This window comes from Dendrobates tinctorius, unplaced genomic scaffold (genome assembly GCF_039654945.1).
Source record: "Dendrobates tinctorius isolate UK_male_01 unplaced genomic scaffold, ASM3965494v1 ptg000158l, whole genome shotgun sequence".
Lineage (NCBI taxonomy): Eukaryota > Metazoa > Chordata > Amphibia > Anura > Dendrobatidae > Dendrobates > Dendrobates tinctorius.
This window is the reverse complement of record NW_027361825.1, coordinates 4,230,816-4,254,457: the sequence shown is the minus strand read 5'-3', so window position 1 is coordinate 4,254,457 and position 23,642 is coordinate 4,230,816. Positions and strand designations below refer to the sequence as shown.

The window sequence follows — 23,642 nt, the reverse complement described above, 5'->3', positions numbered from 1 at the left end:
CCAAAAATTTAAACAGGGTACTTGTAGGATCGGACAAATGGATTATTAATAGAAAAAGATGAATAATGGAAAACTGCACAAGTCCAACAGCTTATTCCTTAAAGAGTGAATAATCTTACATCTGCAGGACGGTTCTGCTCCGGACCAACGATTGTTCTCCATACATTCTCTCTCCTTAGAGCCGAACATACTAAGCCCTTGCTGACATTCATATGTCACTTTTTGCCCAATCTTGTAGGAAGTACCTACTTTCGTAGCCCCGATGGGAATTCCTGGATCTGGACAGCTGCCAGCTATATGTGGGTAAATGTGTGGAAAACAAAAGGGGTGACATTTAGGGATGGAGCTGGAGGGGGAGATGCAAAGAGAGAAATCAGCAGCATCAGAGGATGATATATTACAGTAGTATAGTTTTGTGCTTTTCTTAGCATTTACTTACAGCCACCACTAGAGGCAGCACAGTACAGATATTCACACTTCCCTTGGCGTTCAAGACTTTTATTTCTTGACCCTGTGTGATGCACCCAATCTAAGTTTTGCTGTGGAAACTTATGATTTTATGCCCCAATATTGAAATTGGTAAAGAAAATGTATGTATTAATCTGGATTCCAACCTTCCTTGCAAATAGTGCTCACTGTGTCTCTGTCTATCCTCCTGACTTTACAGAAGCTTTCAGAAGGATCATATAACATAGACTGCTGGAGTCTACCAGGGCTGATCCTGAATAATACAATGGTATCACATGCTTAATTCACATGACCACTGCAACTAATCACTGGCTTCAGCGGTCACATGAAAAATGTATGAGGCACAGGACAAGCGGGGACCACCGCACTGGCATCAAAGGGTTGAGCAGGAGCAACTTGGCTGACTTTTGGTAATTTTTTAATTTTACACACATCTGAAAAAACCTGAGAAACTACTTTGAAGTCTATATTGCTTGCAATATAAGAAATGAAATACAGGTTCAACATTTATTGTACACTTGTTGTTTTTTTATATTATTTATTACAATATTTTACTCTTTGTTTTTACCATATTTTTAGATTTTATTTTATTACGGTATTTATTATATTTTTTACTTGTTCTTTTTTGCTATTCTGTTATTATACTTGTATTTATTTTACTTGTTCTTTTATTATATTTTATTATTTTATAAATTAGAATATTTTACTTGTTGTTTTTACTATATTATTGATACTTGTTTTTATTATATTATGTTATGAAACTATAAATCCAACAATGTAGACCAGCTCACTCCTGTGAACCACCTGGAACCTCAGCTGACCTGGTTAACTCCGTTGTGCCCGGATCTGGATGTAGGAGTCCATCCATACAAATGTGAACAACGACAAAGCAAAGTCCAGCAATAACGTGAGCAATCCAGGATGCTGTTAAAAAATTTTTTCTTTTTATTCATAAATCCATTAAAATGCAATGGTCCAAGCAGTTCAAAACAGCAATAACGCAGGAAAGTCGTGCAGATAGGACTACGCGTTTCAGCGGTAGAACCCGCCTTCTTCACGGTCCAGAATCTAATCTGCTTTCAGAGTTGGAGGATAGGGTTAATCTAAATGACAGGTTTCAGACTCGTAATCCCATGTTCTACCCAGTAAAATCGAGACCTCCTTTCCTTGATTTTTTTCAGGAAACAATTGAAAGTGAGCTTGTGTCTCTTTATAATCAAGTAGAACATCAAGAGGTTAAATTTAATCTGAGTATTTCTGAACATAAGGCAATTGATGAATTGAGGGCTAATGGCGATCTCCTTGTTGTCCAGGCAGACAAGGGGGGCGCTATTGTGGCTCTCAATGCTGGTTTATATAAGAAAATGAACTTGCTGGATTTAGAAAACAGTAGCACCTATATTGAATTGCCATCTAATCCAACTAATTCATTTAACTCTGAATTATTACATCTATTACAGGTGGGAATTAGTATGGGTGCTATCTCAGACAGAATTAAAAAATTTATTTTTTGTGAAACACCGATTGTCCCAATATACCACTCACTCCCTAAAGCTCATAAAGAGGTTTTTCCTCCCCCTCTCAGACCTATCGTGTCTGGGATCGGATCATTCAGTGAGAAACTAGGGGTGGGTGGATTTTTATCTTCAACCTTTAGTGCCATTAACACCAAGTCATCTTAAAGATTCCAAAAGTATAATACAGATTATGGAAAAATTTCATTGGCAATCTGATTATGTGTGGTTATCTTGCGATGTGGTGGGGTTATATCCTTCCATCCCCCATCACGTCGCGTTACGATGCATCACATATTATTTGTCCAGATACAGTAATTATGAGGATTCCATTCAGAGGTTTATTGTTTCCTCAATTCAATTTCTTTTAAGCCACAACTATTTTATGTTTGATGAGAGATATTTCCTCCAGACACAGGGTGTGAGCATGGGCGCCAAGTTCTCACCTTCCCTAGCTAACCTGGTTATGTCTGTGTGGGAAGAAAATTATATCTTTAATATTGATAACCCATACAAGGATAATATTGTTTGGCTGGGGAGATTTAGTGATGATCTGATATTTGTCTGGAGGGGTAGTCTCTCGTCTGCAAAAAGTTTCTTTTCTTATTTGGATTTGAATGATTTCAATCTAAAATTTACTAGTAGTGGTCATGAGGTATCAATTAACTTCTTGGATTTGAAACTGACCGCAGATCTGGACAATGATGGGGTTCTGATATCTCCCTATAAAAAATCCATTGCATGCAATAGTATTTTAATGGCTTCCTCTAATCACCCCAAACATGTCATTCAGAATATTCCTGTGGGGGAGCTTATTAGACTAAAAAGGAATACTACATCTAGTGACAAATTGGAGGAAGGAATTGAAATGACCTGTAATAATTAAAAAAAAAGGGGGTATCCTAATTGGTCCTTGGACAGAGCCAGGAAAATGGTAGCAGGCATGGATAGGGTTAAGCTGTTGGAATCTACTGAGAAAAAAAGACAGTTTGACTCTAAAAAATCTAGGGTGGTTTTCAGTACCAATTATAGTCCTCAGTTTAACTCTATTGTTAAAATCATCAAAAAATATCTTCCCTTGTTATCTCAGAATGATATTTTGAAAAATATTGTGGAAAATAATGATATTGCCTTTGTGGCAAGAAGAGCCCCGACTTTAGCTACACTATTATCACCCAGCATGTTCAAAGATCCGGATAAAATTTCCCCTAGCAATTGGTTAAAAACAACAGGATTTTTTAAATGCGGTGCCAATATCTGTAAGTGCTGCGGTTTTGCTAATAAATCTAAAATATTTACATCTCCAATAAAAAACAGTTTAATGTTTGTTCTTTTATAAACTGTAATACGGAGAATGTAGTGTATCTAATTAATTGCAATATATGCCGTATGCAATATGTAGGTTGTACGATGAACCCCCTTAAAACTAGAATCCGCAAACACCTATCAGACGCTAGTAATTTGCCTATGGTTGGTGCATCAGTAGTATCCCGACATTTTTCAAAAAAAACATAATGGAGATTTACGCGGTTTCTCCTTTATGCGCATAGAGCAGGTAAAAGAACCATTGAGAGGGGGAGATTTTCATAAAAAAGTGCTTGCAAGAGAAAGTAGGTGGATATTTGAGTTGGGGACTCGCATGCCACAGGGCTTTAATAACCGCCTGGATATCATTATGCACTATTGATATATCTGTATTATATAATGCTGGTTAATATTATTATTCTATGTTTTTGTACCACTGGGGCTATGTGCACACGGTGCCGATTCTGCTGTGGAATTTTCCACGTAGATTTTGCTAAATCTTTAGGTAAGATGATCTGCGTTTTGCCTGCAGATTTGTCGCAGATTTGGTGCAGTTTTTGTGCGGATTTCCCCTGCAGTTTCCCCCTGCAGATTTCTATAATGGAGCAGGTGGAGAGCTGCGGCAGAGCCGCACAGGAGAAGCGATATGCTGCTTCTTTTATTCTGCACCAGATCTGCGCAGAAAAGTCTGCAGCATGTGCACAGCCTTTTTTGTTTTACATAGCCTTAAATGGTACTGTGCTTCACGTGCAGTTCTGTTGCTTTTCTGCTGCGGTTCTGCAGGGCCAAATCTGCTGCGGAACTGCACGGAGTCTGCACTGTGTGCACAGGGCCTTAAATCTTATGGTCAGGTTATCGGACATCCCTAATGTACTTTTCTCCAATATGTTGAATTCTTTCCTTATAATCTTTATGCATGTTGTATACTGATCAATATGTGGATAGTTTATATGTTTGATCTGCTTTTATAGCACATGTTTTTAAGTCTCTCACATATGTTTATAATTATCCTGATGGGAGTGGGATGTATATAAGGTTCCATGTTTGGAAAGCAGATTAGATTCTGGACCGTGAAGAAGGCGGGTTCTACCGCTGAAACGCGTAGTCCTATCTGCACTACTTTCCTGCGTTATTGCTGTTTTGAACTGCTTGGACCATTGCATTTTAATGGATTTATGAATAAAAAGAAAAAAAATTTTAACAGCATCCTGGATTGCTCACGTTATTGCTGGACTTTGCTTTATGTTATGAAACTGTTTTACTTATTTTTACCATATTATTTATTATCGTATTTTACTTGTATTATTATATTTTTATTAAAATATTTTCTTCATTATTACTATTTTATTATAATACTTGTTATTTTATTACATTATTTTATTTATTCTATTTTACTTGTTATATATACATATATTTCACCTTTTTTCACATTTTTTTCTGCAAGTTTATCATTTTAACACATCATTATACCTTGATCGTCACATATTGTTTCTTCTCCACTCCATTTTCCATTTGCCTGACAGGTGCGGGTTTTAGGACCAACCATTTTAAACCCTCCCCAGCACTCGAAGGTCAGGACGTCTCCCACAAAGTATTTCTGTGTGCGATTATAGAACTCTCCATTGTCGAACATTTCTGGTCTGGGACACTGCACAACTGTGGGGGTAAAGGAACCAAATATCATAAAGAAATAATCTACGGGATGACTGGAGCCAGTGGATCCTTTATTTGACCCAAGATATAACAAAGTAAAGCTGCAGTAGAAGACAAATGTATGAGACGTGTCATAGAGGCCCCAGGTTCCCGAGTCCAACACTGCTAAGTGGCACAGTCATATAAATGGCAAATGTGTATCAGGTTCCTCAGCTACCAGAGGAGTCTTCGGGTCTTCTCAGGAACCAAGGTCCAGATGTGACTGCTACCTCTGCTCCCCTATAGCTCGGCCCTTGGTTATTACCTCTAAGTCTCACCTGGTCTCAGTAAGCAGTCGCTGATAGTCAGTTACCTCTACAATGCGCCTTCACTTTCTCATCCGTCCACTGACCAGTGTAGAGGCAATCCCGTGAGAAGGATGGGTGCGGGTACATTCCTTGAGGGCAACTGTACTCCACCGTACTGCCAACATTTCCTCCATCAGTCACAGTGTAAGTCCCACCAGCAATAGTTATTTTATTAAGATCACATTCAGGTGTAGGGGCTGCAATGCACACTAAAATGAAAAGGAAAACAGTGATTGTACAAATGGCCTTCCAGGAGAAGCAAAAAAAAATCAGCCTTGGCAGAGATTTGTATTATTATAGGGCAGGCACTGTTATCCTAATACACATGATAGCACAGGTCAGAATTCTGAGTTACGTCCTGAATTATACTCCAGAGCTGCAATCACTATTCTGCTGGTGCAGTCACTGTGTAATACATTACTGATCCTGTACTCATCCTGAGTTACCTCCTGTATTATACTCCAGAGCTGCACTCACTATTCTGCTGGTGCAGTCACTGTGTACATGTAGGGTTCAGATGGTTCGCAGGATGCAGTGACGAGACACGAGACTGAGTGTGGTTTGTGGAAATAACTTTTATAAACTGTAGCCGCTGGGGCTATATTGAGCAAGCAAAAAGTATTAGCAACAACCAGTCCACGCAGGGACTCAACAAACCTAACAACACTTTCTTATGGTAAATGCGACTATCCCGGTTGGCCCGGGTGCTATAGGCCACGTATGACCAAACTGGGGGGGGTCCTTATCTCCTATAGTAAACTTATCCTTCCAGGGGTCTGTCAGGATCACAGGCGTGGCCGCGTAGAGGTTGCTGATGCAGCTGCCTTGATGCCTCGATACTCCGGGATGAAACTGGGCTCGACAGGCCCTTGAAGAAACGATGCCGGTGGGGCGCAACAGGCCCTGAAGAATCGATAACGGTGGGGCGCAACAGGCCCTGAAGAAACGATAACGGTGGGGCGCAACAGGCCCTGAAGAAACGATAACGGTGGGGTGCAACAGGCCCTGAAGAAACGATTCCGGTGGGGCGCAACAGGCCCTGAAGAAACGATGCCGGTGGGGCGCAACAGGCCCTGAAGAAATGATAACGGTGGGGCGCAACAGGCCCTGAATAAACAATGCCAGTGGGGCGCAACAAGCCCTGAAGAAACGATGACGGTGGGGCGCAACAGGCCCTGAAGAAACGATGACGGTGGGGCGCAACAGGCCCTGAAGAAACGATAACGGTGGGGCGCAACAGGCCCTGAAGAAACGATAACGGTGGGGCGCAGCAGGCCCTGAAGAAACGATGCCGGTGGGGCGCAACAGGCCCTGAAGAAACGATGATGGTGGGGCGCAACAGGCGTCTCCTTGCGGCTCTCGTCTCACCGTGGAGTTATGACGCAGTCTCTAAATATAACCGTTCACCAACCTCTGCTCAGGGTCCCTTAGCAAACCGGACAGGGGCCTCTACGGCCGCCGGTAGCGAGGTGGCGTCCCCAGGGGCCGGTGATGACAGGGCCGCAACTGGGGGAGAAGGCAGGGGGGCAGTGTCCTGACCGCTGTAACGGAATGGTCTGTAGTCGCAGCGGTCACTAGGGGTCGCGGAATTGTCACAGCAGGGAGGGAAAAAGCGGGAGCGGCTGTATGCGACCGTATGAGGGGAGTGGCCGCCGGTGAAAGTCTCTCATGTGTCACTTGTCGGTGAGTGCGCAGCTTTCCTTTCATAGACCCCTGTCGGTCTCTCCAGAATGCACCGTCCACTCCCTCGGTCCTCTCTGTCTCACACCGCTTCCTGCCTGTTGTCCGACTCTCTGACAACTGACACCAGAGCGTGCCCCCTGCTCCTTTTATCTTAACCCCGCCCGCCTTTGCCCTGGCACCCTTAGTCATGTCTCTCCCTTTGTCATCCCCCTGGTGTGATTCCTTCAGGAACCCTGATGGCGGTCCCCTTGGTTCCGGCCCAATCACTATATGTGGGACCTCCTCCCCACATACATACATTACATTACTGATCCTGAGTTACATCCTGTATTATACTCCTGAGCTGCACTGACTATTCTGCTGGTGCAGTCACTGTGTACATACATTACTGATCCTGAGTTACATCCTGTATTATACTCCAGAGCTGCACTCACTATTCTGCTGGTGCAGTCACTGTGCACATACATTACATTACTGATCCTGAGTTACATCCTGTATTATACTCCAGAGCTGCACTGACTATTTTGCTGGTGCAGTCACTGTGTGCATACATTACATTACTGATCCTGTACCGATCCTGAGTTACATCCTGTATTATACTCCAGAGCTGCACTCACTATTCTGCTGGTGCAGTCACTGTGTACATACATTACATTACTGATCCCGAGTTACATCATGTATTATACTCCAGAGCTGCACTCACTATTCTGCTGGTGAAGTCACTGTGTACATACATTACTGATCCTGTACTGATCCTGAGTTACATCCTGCATTATACCACAAAGCTGCACTCACTATTCTGCTGGTGCAGTCACTGTGTACATACATTACATTGCTGATCCTGAGTTACATCCTGTATTATACCCCAGAGCTGCACTCACTATTCTGCTGGTGCAGTCACTGTGTACATACATTACATTGCTGATCCTGAGTTACATCCTGTATTATACTCCAGAGCTGCACTCACTATTCTGCTGGTGCAGTCACTGTGTACATACATTACATTACTGATCCTGTACTGATCCTGAGTTACATCCTGTATTATAACCCAGAGCTGCACTCACTATTCTGCTAGTGCAGTCACTGTGTACATACATTACATTACTGATCCTGTACTGATCCTGAGTTACATCCTGTATTATACCCCAGAGCTGCACTCACTATTCTGCTGGTGCAGTCACTGTGTACATACATTACATTGCTGATCCTGAGTTACATCCTGTATTATACTCCAGAGCTGCACTCACTATTCTGCTGGTGCAGTCACTGTGTACATACATTACATTACTGATCCTGTACTGATCCTGAGTTACATCCTGTATTATACTCCTGAGCTGCACTCACTATTTTGCTGGTGCAGTCACTGTGTGCATACATTACATTACTGATCCTGTACTAATCCTGAGTTACATCCTGTATTATACTCCAGAGCTGAACTCACTATTCTGCTGGTGCAGTCACTGGGTACATACATAACATTACTTATCCTGTACTGATCCTGAGTTACATCCTGTATTATACTTCAGAGCTGCACTCACTATTCAACTGGTGGAGTCACTGTGTACATATGTAAGGAGGTGGCGAGGACCCTCACATGCCTCCTCTCTCCTGGACGCTGCGCACATGTTATTATGCTTGTTATGTACTGTAATGTGATATATTTGTCAAGTACTATGTATAGGCTTAGGGTTAGAACAGGATCTAAGATAGTGTAGAACCGTAGGGGGATTAGAATAGAGGGGGGCATCATAGAGATAGGGATTAGAATAGATTAGGAGTGTTAGTTAGGTACAGTTAGCATAGGCGTGTAGCAGTTGGGAGGAGTTATAGGGCAGTGCAGTGCAGAGCAAGGGATATAGGACAGACACTTTTTGATTAGACAGCAGAGCCTGGTAAGGAGCAGGAAAGGAGCCAGATGGCCGGCCGGCTGTGGGGATAGAGCTGCTATGGCAGGAAGAGGCCCCAGGCTGAGGACTGTGCAGTTGGGCACCAGCTAAGAAGGACCATCTCCAAGAATGATCTGGGGTCTACGACCGAGGCAGGAGTAGCAGTGACGGTGTTCCTGGCACCTTTCCCTATTGGAACTGGATGAGGGTGTAGCAATATGTTATATGTTGATGTTGCCTCTAGGGGTCTCACTACTTGGTTAGTTGTTGTTAGCAGACATCTTGTAATGGAGGAATGTATCACAAGTCTCATGTAATAAACAAGCCTGGAGATATCCAAGGAGTGTGATCCTTGACCGGAAATACATAACAGAACAGAGGGGCTGGCAGGAAGCTGGTGGCACTGGAGGCACGGATGAGACAGAGATTGTCTAGGGATAAGGCAGGGATTGCCAGAAGAGGAGAGATAGAGTTGACGGGAAGGATAGAGGCTGCCCGGAAGGCAGGGAGAGATCAGAAGATGTCCCTTTGTGAAACCTGTGCTACAAATGTGATGAATGCACCATTGAATAGTAAAGTTCAACTGTTGGAAAAGAACTGTGTCTCTGTGATGTTTTGTGGAGCTCAGAAACGCAGAGCCGGGATGACAGGACTCGAAAGGACTCTGACAGTGAACGTAAGTGTACTGCTGAGCACGCTGCACATTCAGCAGAAGGGACATTGTGTTTTATCTGTGGGGCGTCAGGGTGTGGGAACATTACAGCTGATTGCCATGACTACCACCCTGGCCACCTTTCACATACATTACATTTCTGAACCTGAACTGATCATGAGTTATGCTCACGGGGTTACCCCAACAGTGTGGAGTTAGAAAACCGCAGGGTCTGGTATCTCCTACTCCGACGCTGAGAATAAGCACTTCTCCGTCTTATTACACATGTTTATTAGCCACTCCTTTTCCCTTTCTAATCTGGGCTTTATTATTAATCCTCATCAGAGGTCAGAGTTAGCTTTTGCTGTATGGCTAAAGGAGGAAGAGAAGTTGGTATGAGAAGGAGAGCTGGAGGAGTTATAAGCGACTGTTTGGTTTGTACACCTGGTAATTCCATATCCTTCCCTATTTTGATTTCTTCCCCGGTGGATTCCTCTGTTATATGTGAGTGAATATTTTGTGTGCCTGGAGTTTTCTATTAACCCTTGTTTTTGTTGCCCTGTTTGTCGTATTGGTGTACTGTGGTGCACAGTAGCGCACCCTTTTCCCTGGGTGGGGGAATAAAACAGATGGCGGGCTAACTTAGGAGATAAGGCAAGGCGGAGGCCCCGGCGTCTTCATCATCTGATGTATCCATGGGGAACAGGCGAGCTAGGGCGCCCCCTTGTGTTAGGGCCAGGAAAGGAGTTCCTGGTCCCGGGTCACCCGTCAGCTGTGTTGTGACATTAACTCTGGCCATTAATATTTTCTCTGATCCATGATGGATCCAGTCTCTGCTCTGACAGAGCAATTTCAGTAGCTCAGAGTGGAGGTGGGGGATTTAGGCAAGGTTTACTGCACCCTGATACATCTGGTGTGGGGACCTCATCTCACAGGCAAACCATTGTGGAGCCCATGGTCGCGTTGCCGGACTGGTCCTCTGGGGGACGTGACAAGTTTATTGTGTTCCGTGAGGTCTGTAAACTGTACTTCCGGTTATGCCGGTATCCTCAGGTACGGAGGAGCAATGTGTGGGGATAGTTATCTCGCTCCTCCAGGGAAACCCACAAGCATGGGAATTTTCTCTTCTGTCTGACTCACATTCGCTCCAGATGGTAGAGGGATTTTTTCAGGCATTGGGCCTTGCGTATGATGACCCTGATCGCGTCTCATTAGCTGAGTCCTCCCTACACCAACTTCAGCATGGAGACCACCTAGCCAAGGAATATTGCTCTGAGTTCTGAAGGTGGGCCACGGACATCCGTAGTCAGTTCTGTGAAGGGTTCATAGTAAGGGTTAAAGATGCCTTTGCTCTGTATGAGACTCCTGACTCCCTTGAGGCAGCCATGTCTCTGGTGATCCGAGTTGATCGCCGTCTTCGCCAGAGACATAGGGAGTCACCTCTGGTTGCCGGAGGTCCGGGGTTGAGGGTGGTCAGTAGAGTTGAGCAAATTTGTTTCGGGTTCCCTCTTATTCGGCAAGCTATAGCACTTACCGAATAAGCTGCAGAGGGAACTCTGCTTCCTGGATCGCGCCGGCTGATCAGCACCACAGCTGCACTTGTCATGGCTGTGTCACGGTCACAGCACAAGCATGGAGAGCCTGTTTGTTGGGCTCTCCATGCATGTGCTGTGACTGAGACACAGCGGTGTCACATGCAACTGTAGGTATGTGTGCCAACTGGGGGGTGGGCCCTTTTTTTCGCCGCAAACAGACTGGAGACAGAAACTGATGTATGTTCAACAGGTCCTCTTTATTGGCTATCCTCCCGAAGACCACAGCAACACAGCAGCAGCACGACAGCTTCTATGCACAGGCCTGGGTACCTTTCACCTTCTTCTCTTTCCTTTGCAGTGATGTCCCTCGTGGCTCTTTCACTGTGGCTGCCTTAGGCCCACCACCACAGCGCTTCACCTGTCCGAGTCCGTCTGTTTGGTACCCTCGGGCTTCCTCTGTCCTGTGGCTCTCCTGTCAGAGCCACCCCCTGACTGTTTCTCCTTCCAGTCCCTCCTGGAGTTCTTCCTCTCTGTCTCTTCCTCCTTCAGTCTCACCTCTCCTGTACTCCTCCTCCAGACTGGCTTCCTTCTGGAACTCTCTCTCCCTTTTTATATTCCCCTCCTTGGGAATTCCCCTCTAGAGTCCCCGTAACTCCGCCCACCATGACTATTCGGTTTCCTGCTCTTAAGCCCTTTCCTCACTGCTCTCTGCCTCCATCTTGTGGCCAAACTTTAGTACTGCACCGTCTCTTTCTCCTGCTGTTCTTGGTCTCCCCCTAGTGGTCAAAACCCAGTACTTTACCACCCTCCACTGTCTCTAGCTGTCTCCCCACATACATCTACACCAGTTCACGTCGAGTACGTTTACAGCATATTTTGCATTCACCTTCCTGCTGCAGACAAGTCCATAGGTCAGTCCACTTCCCTACACAGCTGCGATGCCAATCAGCTGATCAGCCGTCGCGATCCAGGAAGCCGGGTTCCCTCTGCAGCTTATTCGGTAAGTGCTATAGCTTGCCGAATACGAGGGAACCCGAACAAATACGCTCAACTCTAGTGGTCAGTACTGAGCCTGCTGAGTAACCTATGCAGGTAGGTGAGGCATCACATTCTGGTAATTTGTCTGTATTCTGGTATAAAGGGAATGTGTATTTCCTCTGTTGTAAACAGGGCCATTTTGTGTTCACCATGGACGGACACTGATATTCTTTGCAAGAAATGTGTCTGGGCCCTCCTCCTCTTATGGCGACAAAGCTATATCTATATATATATATATATATATATATATATATATATACAGTGGGGAAAAAAAGTATTTAGTCAGTCAGCAATAGTGCAAGTTCCACCACTTAAAAAGATGAGAGGCGTCTGTAATTTACATCATAGGTAGACCTCAACTATGGGAGACAAACTGAGAAAAAAAAATCCAGAGAATCACATTGTCTGTGTTTTTTTTCATTTTATTTGCATATTATGGTGGAAAATAAGTATTTGGTCAGAAACAAGCAATCAAGATTTCTGGCTCTCACAGACCTGTAACTTCTTCTTTAAGAGTCTCCTCTTTCCTCCACTCATTACCTGTAGTAATGGCACCTGTTTAAACTTGTTATCAGTATAAAAAGACACCTGTGCACACCCTCAAACAGTCTGACTCCAAACTCCACTATGGTGAAGACCAAAGAGCTGTCAAAGGACACCAGAAACAAAATTGTAGCCCTGCACCAGGCTGGGAAGACTGAATCTGCAATAGCCAACCAGCTTGGAGTGAAGAAATCAACTGTGGGAGCAATAATTAGAAAATGGAAGACATACAAGACCACTGATAATCTCCCTCGATCTGGTGCTCCACGCAAAATCCCACCCCGTGGGGTCAGAATGATCACAAGAATGGTGAGCAAAAATCCCAGAACCACGCGGGGGGACCTAGTGAATGAACTGCAGAGAGCTGGGACCAATGTAACAAGGCCTACCATAAGTAACACACTACGCCACCATGGACTCAGATCCTGCAGTGCCAGACGTGTCCCACTGCTTAAGCCTGTACATGTCCGGGCCCGTCTGAAGTTTGCTAGAGAGCATTTGGATGATCCAGAGGAGTTTTGGGAGAATGTCCTATGGTCTGATGAAACCAAACTGGATCTGTTTGGTAGAAACACAACTTGTCGTGTTTGGAGGAAAAAGAATACTGAGTTGCATCCATCAAACACCATGCCTACTGTAAAGCATGGTGGTGGAAACATCATGCTTTGGGGCTGTTTCTCTGCAAAGGGGCCAGGACGACTGATCCGGGTACATGAAAGAATGAATGGGGCCATGTATCGTGAGATTTTGAGTGCAAACCTCCTTCCATCAGCAAGGGCATTGAAGATGAAACGTGGCTGGGTCTTTCAACATGACAATGATCCAAAGCACACCGCCAGGGCAACGAAGGAGTGGCTTCGTAAGAAGCATTTCAAGGTCCTGGAGTGGCCTAGCCAGTCTCCAGATCTCAACCCTATAGAAAACCTTTGGAGGGAGTTGAAAGTCCGTGTTGCCAAGCGAAAAGCCAAAAACATCACTGCTCTAGAGGAGATCTGCATGGAGGAATGGGCCAACATACCAACAACAGTGTGTGGCAACCTTGTGAAGACTTACAGAAAACGTTTGACCTCTGTCATTGCCAACAAAGGATATATCACAAAGTATTGAGATGAAATTTTGTTTCTGACCAAATACTTATTTTCCACCATAATATGCAAATAAAATGAAAAAAAAACAGACAATGTGATTTTCTGGATTTTTTTTTCTCAGTTTGTCTCCCATAGTTGAGGTCTACCTATGATGTAAATTACAGACGCCTCTCATCTTTTTAAGTGGTGGAACTTGCACTATTGCTGACTGACTAAATACTTTTTTTCCCCACTGTATGTATGTATATATATATATATATATATATATATATATATATTGCAAATGACAGTCAATCTAATAAAAGTCATCACCCATTAGAGCAGGGTTCCCCAACTCCAGTTCTCAAGGCCCACCAACAGATCATGTTTTCAGGATTTCCTTTGTTTTGCACAGGTGATGCAATTATCACCTGAGCAATACTAAGGAAATCCTGAAAACATGATCTGTTGGTGGGCCTTGAGGACTGGAGTTGGGGAACCCTGCGTTAGAGTATCAAATTTTATTGAAGAAACCTCCCAATGATAACAGTATAATTTCCAAAATGAATAAAAACTCAAAATGCACTGTTCCAAATTATTAGGCACAGTAGAATTTCTAAACATTTGATATGTATTAAGGAACTGAAAATGCGCATTTGTGGAATTTGCAGCATTAGGAGGTCACATTCACTGACTAAAAAAGCTTTTTAACTTCAAAACATCCTAACAGGCCAAGTTACATGCTACCATAGGAACCCTTCTTTGATATCACCTTCACAATTCTTGCATCCATTGAACTTGTGAGTTTTTGGAGCGTTTCTGCTTGTATTTCTTTGCATGAAGTCAGAAGAGCCTCCCAGAGCTGCTGTTTTGATGTGAACTGCCTCCCACCCTCATAGATATTTTGCTTGACAATACTCCAAAGGTTCTCTATAGGGTTGAGGTCAGGGGAAGAAGGTGGCCACACCATGAGTTTATCTCCTTTTATGCCTATATCAGCCAATGATTCAGAGGTATTCTTTGCAGCATGAGATGGTGCATTGTCATGCATGAAGATGATTTTGCTCCTGAATGCACGTTTCTGCTTTTTATACCATGGAAGAAAGTTGTCAGTCAGAAAATCTATATACTTTGCAGAGGTCATTTTCACACCTTCAGGAACCTTAAAGGGCCCTACCAGCTGTTTCCCCATGATTCCGGCCCAAAACATGACTCCTCCTCCTCCTTGCTGAAGTCGCAGCCTTGTTGGGACATAGTGGTCATCCACCAACCATCCACTACTCCATCCATCTGGACCATCCAGGGTTGCCTGACACTCATCAGTAAACAAGAATGTTTGAAAATTAGTCTTCATGTATGTCTGGGTCCACTGCAACCATTTCTGCTTGTGAGCACTGTTTAGGGGTGGCCGAACATTAGGTTTATGAACCTCAGCAAGCCTTTGAATGGGCAACCAGAGGTGACTCCCTATGTCTCTGGCGAAGACGGCGATCAACTCGGATCACCAGAGACATGGCTGCCTCAAGGGAGTCAGGAGTCTCATACAGAGCAAAGGCATCTTTAACCCTTACTATGAACCCTTCACAGAACTGACTACGGATGTCCGTGGCCCACCTTCAGAACTCAGAGCAATATTCCTTGGCTAGGTGGTCTCCATGCTGAAGTTGGTGTAGGGAGGACTCAGCTAATGAGACGCGATCAGGGTCATCATACGCAAGGCCCAATGCCTGAAAAAATCCCTCTACCATCTGGAGCGAATGTGAGTCAGACAGAAGAGAAAATTCCCATGCTTGTGGGACAACAATTATTTACCACGAACTAGCCAATGGTAAGTAGGTAACCCAGTCTTCCTGATTCTCAGACACAAAACATCTGAGATACATCTCTAAATTTATGAACCTCAGCAAGCCTTTGAAGGATCCTACACCTTGCTGTTCGAGCGACTCCACAGGCAGAGCTTCAAATATCTGTTTGCTGGTTTGTAATGGCTTTTTAGCAACTGCTCTCTTAATCCGATAAACTTGCCTGGCAGAAACCTTCCTCATTCTGCCTTTATCAGCACAAAGTGAGTACACTATATACTAAGGGACTGGGTTAAACCTAATAAGCAATAATAACATCTTCCTCCACCTCCCCCTGTTCCTAAATGCATTATAAATCCCCCTTCCTCCCTTCCCAATCTCCACACCCCTTATTGTCCTCCTCCCCCCGCATCCCATTATGGTCCTCTCCCCTACCCCCATCATTGTTTTCTCCCTTACCACCCATCATTGCCCATTCCACCACCTCCTTCATTGCCTTCTACCGCACCACCATCATTGCCTTTTCCCCACCACCCCCATCATTGGACTTGGACTTGTTCTATTGTGGTATTTCCTGAAGGAGTCATGTGGACTCTGAAACGCATTGAATAAACCACTATCCATTTCTTCACTACGTCTGGTTTTGGATTAGCTGGCAGCACAGATTACAATCCACAAATTTTCCTATATAGCGAGCACTTTATTAATGACATCTTTAGTCACCTGGTAGGCAGATTCGTTGTGATCTATCTGGATGACATTCTAATTTATTCACGTGACCTTGAGTCACATTAGGTACATGCCAGGCAGGTCTTACATATACTTTGTGAGAATAAATTGTACATCAAACCCGAGAGGTGCATGTTCTTGATAGAGGAGATCCCTTTCCTAGGTTACGTGTTGTCTTCCACCGGTTTTCACATGGATCCAGTGAAAGTCCGGGCAGTATTAGATTGGGACAGTCCTGAGGAATTGAAGGCGTTGCAGAAATTTTGGGGTTTCATTTTGCTAACTACTACCAGAATTTCAGAAAGAACATATCGGTAGAAGCCAAACTTCTTATAGATATGACCTAATGACCAAGAAGGGGATGGACTTCTCCAGGTGGACCAGTCCTGTCAGGGAGGTGTTTGACACGTTGAAAAGGTGTTTTGCTTCTGTGCCGATTCTTATTCAGCCTGACATTTCTCAGCCTTTTATTGTGGAGGTCGATGCATCTGAGGTGGGAGTGTGGGCTGTATTATCGCGAGGAGCGTCTCCTGGTAAATGGCAACCATGTGCTTACTTTTCAAAGAAACTGTCACCAGCTGAGAGAAATTATGACATTGGTAATAGGGAACTCTTAGCTATCAAATAGACTTTTGAGGAGTTTCGTCATTTTTTTGCAGGGAGCGGTTCACCCAGTGATGGTTATCACGGATTATAAAAATCTGTGTACTGTATACTTGGAATCGACAAAACGCCATACACCTCGACAGGCAAGCTGAGCATCGTTCTTTATCAGGTTTAACCTTTTTGTTACTCATGGGCCGGGTAGCAAAAACGTTAAGGCGGATGCCTTATCCTGTTTCTTTCCTGGTGGAGGAGATAAGTGCAAACCGGTACCTATTCTTCAAAAAGGGTGGTGATGGTGTCTATATGCTCCATTCTGGAAAGAGAGGTTGTTGACACTCAGGGGGACGCCCCTGCTGCCTGTCCACTTGGTATCCTGTTAATTCCGGTCAATTTCTATCTTAGAGTCCTCAGTGAACATCATGATTCTCTGTTGGCTGGACATTCTGGGAATGAAGTCAACACGGATTTGCTTACTCAGCGTTTTTGGTGGCCATGTGCTCATAAGGATGTCTGGGAGTCTTTAGCTGCCTGCAATGTCTGTGCGCATTCTAAGACCCCTCATACTCGTCTTTTGGGGGACTCTCCAATCATTGGAGATTCCCAGCACACCTTGGACTCATTTGTCAGTTGGACAGATTCAGTAAAATGTCTCATTTTATTGCTTTACCAGCTTTGCCTAATGCCAAATCCTTGGCGCAAATAGTCATCAGGGAAATAATTAGAATGTATGGGATTCCGACTGATATTGTTTCTGATAGAGGGGTGCAGTTTGTCTCCAAGTTTTGGAGGGCATTTTGCACCCGTCTGGGGATCCATTTGTTTTTTTTGTTCTGCTTTTCACCCGCAGTCTAACGGGCAGACTGAATGGGTCAACCAGAATTTAGAGATGTATCTCAGATGTTTTGTGTCTGAGAATCAGGAAGACTGGGTTACCTACTTACCATTGGCTAGTTCGTGGTAAATAATTGTTGTCAGAAATCAACCGGTAAGTCCCCGTTTTTCTGGGCATATGGGTTCCATCCGCAGTTTAGTTCTTTTAATGGTAATCACCCTTCTGGATTACAGGAGGAAGAAGAGTTTTCATCCTCAATTTCTACCATATGGCAGGGGGTTACCAATAATTTTGAGAAAGATGGATTCCAAATATAATAGTGTGGCTGATTGGAGATGTTTGGTGGGTCCAGACCTGTGTGTTGGTGATTAGGTGTGGCTGTCCTCGAGGAACATTAAGCTGAAGGTTTTGTCTAGGAATCTGGGTCCCAGGTTTATTGGCCCTTATAAGATCTTTGCCATTGCCAATTTTGTAGCATTTTGCCTTGCTTTACATCTACCTTTTGGATCCATGTTTTTCATTGTTCGCGTCTCAAGAAATACGTGGCATAAGCAGTACCTTCGCCTCTACCACCTTCTCCTGTCAATATCGATGGTAATCTGGAGTTCCAGAGTTCTAGATAGAAAAGGTCTTGGACTCTTGTCTTGCTGGTCAGTCGCTTCAGAATCTGGTACATTGGAGGGGGGTACAGTCCTGAGCAGAGTAAGTGGGTACCAGCATCTGAAGTTCATGCATCCAGACTGGTTCGGGCTTTTCACGTGGCACACCCTAATAAACCTGGCCCTGAGGTTACGGAGGTTCCTCGTAGAAGAGGAGGTACTGTCACGGAGTTACCGCGACGGTGTGGGGCCAGAAGACCACAGCATGTTATTGCTCCTACTCAGGCGCTGAGAAGAAGTACTTCTCCGTCTTATTAAATGTTTTTATTTCTTCCGGCAGAACAGGACATAATTGGCCATGTTGGAAATCCCTGTTCTCAGCTGTTCTCAGTTACCCCTTGTCTTTGTTGCCCTGTGTTGTGTTGGTGTACTACAGTGCACAGTAGCGCCCCCTTTTCTGCCCCCTTTTCCCTGGGTGGGAGAAGAGAACAGACACTTAGGAGATCAGATGGCAAAGACGCTGGGGTCTCCACTTAAGTATCCTGGGGAAGAGAGCGAGCAAGGTAGCCCCCTAGTGTTAGGGTGAGGAAAGGAGCCCCTGGTCCCGGGTCACCCGTCAGCTGTGTTGTGACAGTTACATCCTGTATTATACTCCGGAGCTGCACTCACTATTCTGCTGGTGTAGTCACTGTCTGCATATATTACATTACTGATCCTGTACTGATCCTAAGTTACAGTCTAGTATTATTGTCAGGTTTTGAACCCAGCAGCTCTTGACTTTGACCTATTCAGCTCGCTGGACAGCTCCTTGCTCACCTAGATACTAGTACCTGTGTTGTTCCTGATTACCTCCACCCTGAGCTTCTGACTGGCTCCACCCTGGAATCTCTTGATTGAACTCTCTAATTAAACTTGCTTGATTATTGAGCGGCCCGCCGCTAGACAAGCTCTCCTTTCATCTGCTGCCTTTTCCAAACTCTACTGCTGCTCCCGTGTACCAACCTCTGGCTATTACCTTCCGGTACTTCCCTTAGTGGTTGCAATATAACTATTCCAACCCTGGTCAGTTCTTAACAGAATAATCACAAAATCACAAAGTGGAGCCTGTGGTAATAATCCTGAGGCAACAAGTTACTGAACTTCAGAATTTTGGTGCCACAAACCATGTAAAATTTGCTAAGTTTCAAACACTATTAGATCATCCAAAAAAAAAATATTGAGCTACAGAGGCAACTTCTGGATTTGCGCAACTTAGGCCCGGAATTAAACGCACGCATGCTGCTGCCAGCTAAGTTGAGTGGGGATCATTATCATTATCATGGATTTCTTAATCAATGTCGCATTTATTTCCAGATGCAACCTTCTCCATTTACCAGTGACAGGAAAAAGGTTCTTTTCATCGTTAGTCTCCTGACTGATGAGGCTCGTGCATGGGCCTCACCTTATGTAGAGAAGAACTGTGACCTCCTGAATGACTTAGTTTTCTTCGTCACAGCTATGGATCAAGTGTTTGATGACCCAAATCGTTGTGGAACCTCTGAAGCCATGTTACATAACCTATGTCAAGGGTGGCGCTCTATAGCTGAATATACCTCCAAATTCCGCAGCTGGGTGGCAGACATCACAGAATTTAGCTGCCCAGAGGAGTCAATTTCGCTGAGGATTATCTGAACTAATAAAGGATGAACTTGCAAGGGTTAGGACCGCTGATAATTTGGAGGACTTTATTCGACTATGCATCCAAATTGATGAGAGACTCACTGACCGAATAAAAGAAAGACTGTGAGTATTTGGAAACAAGCCTAACTACTCCTTTACTCAATGGGCATTAAAAAAACAACAGGTAATGGTTGGAAAGTGTGCCTGAACCTATGTAAATTGATGTCATCCAAAATCCTCTCCCTGCAGTAGAGAAGGAGAGGCGATGTACAGAAATTGTATGCCTCTATTGTGGGGGCTCTGGACATTTTGCCATTAACAGTCCTAATAAAAGGACCATAGCCTTTACAAATGCCAAAACAGAAAGCAATTTAGACCTTTCTGAAAAGCCTGATCTGGTTATCCAGACCATCTTTTCTGTAATGCTGGATAAAGGCAAAGAGCAATCATCGTTTCATTTCATCATTCCCATACAGGTCATAATCGGGACCCAAAAAAATATAGAGCAGGAGGGAATTTGATGGACAATTCACGCTTGATAATAACATTGCCAGTAGGACTGAATCCATGCCAATCAATATGGAAACTGTGGATGGATCATCTTTATCTTTTGGACCTATCCAATGAGATAATTGAACTTGAAATCTGTATTCAGCAGAAAAGAAGAAGAATGTGCTCCAGCGATGAAACAATCCACTGATGTATTAAAAAAAGTTTTTTATTTGCTTCTTAAAAACCTGAAAAAACTATGTGGGTAACACAAGAAACAGAGATATCTCTGCTTCTTGTGTTACCCATCGCTGGAGCACATTCTTCTTCTTTTCTGCTGATTGCTGACACCCTGGACTGGGGCGGCTCCGTGCAGAGGACTTCCACTACTACAGACCAGTATGCTGTGGTGAGCTGACTTTCCTTTTCCCCTACCCTATCTTTTGAAATCTGTATTATACTGAATCATCATGAAGCGGTTAGTTTTCATCTTATTTCTTTTCCAAAAATTCCAGTTATTCTAGGAATTCCCTGGTTTTCAATCCATAAAATCACTGACTGAGGTGGAACAAAAATAATAAGACCTAACTTTTAATAATAAATCAATACAATTATGTAAACCGGTCCACCGTGATTGTGTGCATTTCATTGCGAAACGCGCATTGGGTGTGGTGGGTGCCTGGATAACCTCTTACATGCAAGTAATATTACGTGGCTCTACCATAAGGTATGATACATCCGCAGCCATTTATTTATGATGTTTAATTAACACTATGGATACTTGCCTTTCTCAATGCACTTGCTGACTACCGGTACATGTGTTTATTTACAACTATTTTGCTGTTATGATATGGACTATATCTCTGCAAATTATGTGCCGTTACTTCCCTCTATACATTTGATTGATGTGCTACTCCGTAATATTCCTGTTACCTTATACAATATGTTGTTAACTAAAATTAGCTTCCAGGAACACCCACCTTTGTCTATCTGTGGTGCTTTACCTTTTTAAACATTTTTAAATATCTCTTTGTGAATAAGGTTTATCTTTTGCCATAACAAAATATTATTTTAGTATTTTGGTGTCTTATATCTACGAAAGTAATTATAGAGGTGTATCTATAATAAGGAATTAATAATAGACCGTGCACCATTCATTTCAAAGAGAGTACTGATATAAGACTCTCATATACTGAAGGTAACACAACCTATTGAAGTGCATATTGAGTATTGTCATCAGTGGACAGGAGGGGGTTTACATATGATTTATATGTTAAACCACCATATAGTGCACTACACCGGACTGGCGTCATTCATTCCTAGTACAAATTTCAAAAACTGACCATCACATCCAAGCATAAGCATAGTGTGAACAGGTGCCTAACCTAGAGTCACCAACTCATATACATTCAAGCAAAAAAGGAAGCACACTGTAGTGCCAAACCATGCAAACATGAAAAATGAATAATGAATTGCATTACTGCATTAGAAGTATGAAAAATTGAGAAAGTTTAGCGCATAAAATTGCCAAGTTATGTGTACCTGGAAGCCACGTTAAGGCATTTCTCGTTTTCCAGGTCCCTATTCTATGCCAATCCTCACTAAGACTGTAGTCCCCATCTGAATGGGAGCCTATGAAAAATCTTCTGTTAGGACTGAAGTCTATATCTCTGTGGAGGGAGATATAGACTTCAGTCCTAACAGAGGATTTTTCATAGGCTCCCATTCAGATGGAGACTACAGTCTTAGTGAGGACTGGCATAGAATAGGGACCTGGACCTTTTTGAAATTTGTATTCATTTACCTTCTGACTGAACACTCCACCTGTTAGCTGCAGGCGTTTTTAATCAAACCAGGGCCTTTTCCCCTCCACAGAGATTACACCAAGTCTTAAAAATTAGCCTTTAGGGATTCCTCTTGTTAATGATGGAGGGTTTCCACTGGAGGAGGCTATTAGTAGCCGTCAGTTTCCTAATCAGGTCCATAACTAGAAGGCGTGTGGAGTTGATAGAAATTGAAATGTCCAGAAATGAAATCTGACATTCATGTATGGTGGAGGCTAGCCTCAAGCCCACATCATTTGTCTTAAGGGTCGAGACAAACCTATCACATTGTTCCATCGTCCCGGTACATAAAATGAGGACATTGTCTATAAACCGTACCCAAAGCAATACGTTAGACGTTAATTTCTCATTCCTCTCATTAAAGGCCAGAACCTCCTCCCACCAGCCCAGGAATAAATTAGCATATGTGGGAGCACAGGTGCTCCCCATAGCGGTACCCCTGAGCTGGTGGAAGAAGCGTCTGTTAATCAAAAAATAATTTTGTTCCAAAATGAACCACATCAGGTCTATGACGAAATCATTACGTCTCCCAAGGTGCAGTCCTCACTTGCAGGAAATAGTTCACAGCTCCACAGCCTGCCTCATGAGGTATGGAACTGTAGAGTGCCTCAACATCAGGGCCGTGATCGCGCCCCTTACTGACGTCACACACTGGGTCTGTACACACAACATCTATTTAAGGCAGATCTACTCTGTAAAATGCTTTATAAAGCGCTAATTAAACACTAAAAGAATGAATGTCTGCACTTGGTGCGCACAGGTTCAGTTTTTTTAGCGTTTTTTTAACGCCTTCAGCTTTTCAAAGTCATCAAGAGATTAAGATAGGTGACCTAACCATTGCTTCAGTGAGGAGAGGCCTAGTGATATTGAGACATGCTATCTGCTCATTCACCCTTCCTCTTTCCTGAAGGTGTTCAAAGGGAAGCCAAAAGCAGACAGGTAGCAGGCATCAGAGCAAGCCTGTAGCCACATTATGTGCACCCACACTGACACTTGGAGCGTGCTACTGCACTCATCCAGTGTCGTTGGTTTCACACTTGCGTTTTGTTTTCCAAATCAGGCAAAATCAGGTTTTTCAGCCAAATCCTGATCCCTTCAGGATCCAGTTTTTGCCCATTCACTTTATTGGTGTCAGGTAGAATCCAGTTACTTCAGGTTGCCTCCTGACACCATTAAAGTGAATGGACAAAAAACTGGATCCTGAAAGGATCAGGATTTGGCTGAAAAACCTGATTTTGCCTGACTTGAAAAAAACACAAGTGTGAAACCAGCCTCAGTGAGTTAGCGCAGACCTGCAAGCTGATTTTAGACTGCCTTCACTTTTACTAACGGAGCACTGACAATAAATACAAGCTTTAGTAAACAAATATGAAAGTGCAGTTAAACACCCT

The 23,642-nt window shown here is 43.7% G+C and overlaps 1 protein-coding gene across 1 annotated transcript in view; it reads right to left on the bottom strand.

Annotated features, from left to right (window-relative positions):
• The window catches only part of LOC141051778 (complement factor B-like), a 118,655-nt gene that overhangs the window by 64,672 nt on the left and 30,341 nt on the right, over positions 1-23,642 (bottom strand). The window contains exons 2-4 of the mRNA XM_073548801.1: positions 5,293-5,496; positions 4,758-4,943; positions 120-293 (exon numbers count right to left, since the gene is read on the bottom strand). Coding sequence (XP_073404902.1) covers positions 120-293; positions 4,758-4,943; positions 5,293-5,496 — 564 coding nt within the window. The remainder of the gene's footprint in view (positions 1-119; positions 294-4,757; positions 4,944-5,292; positions 5,497-23,642) is intronic.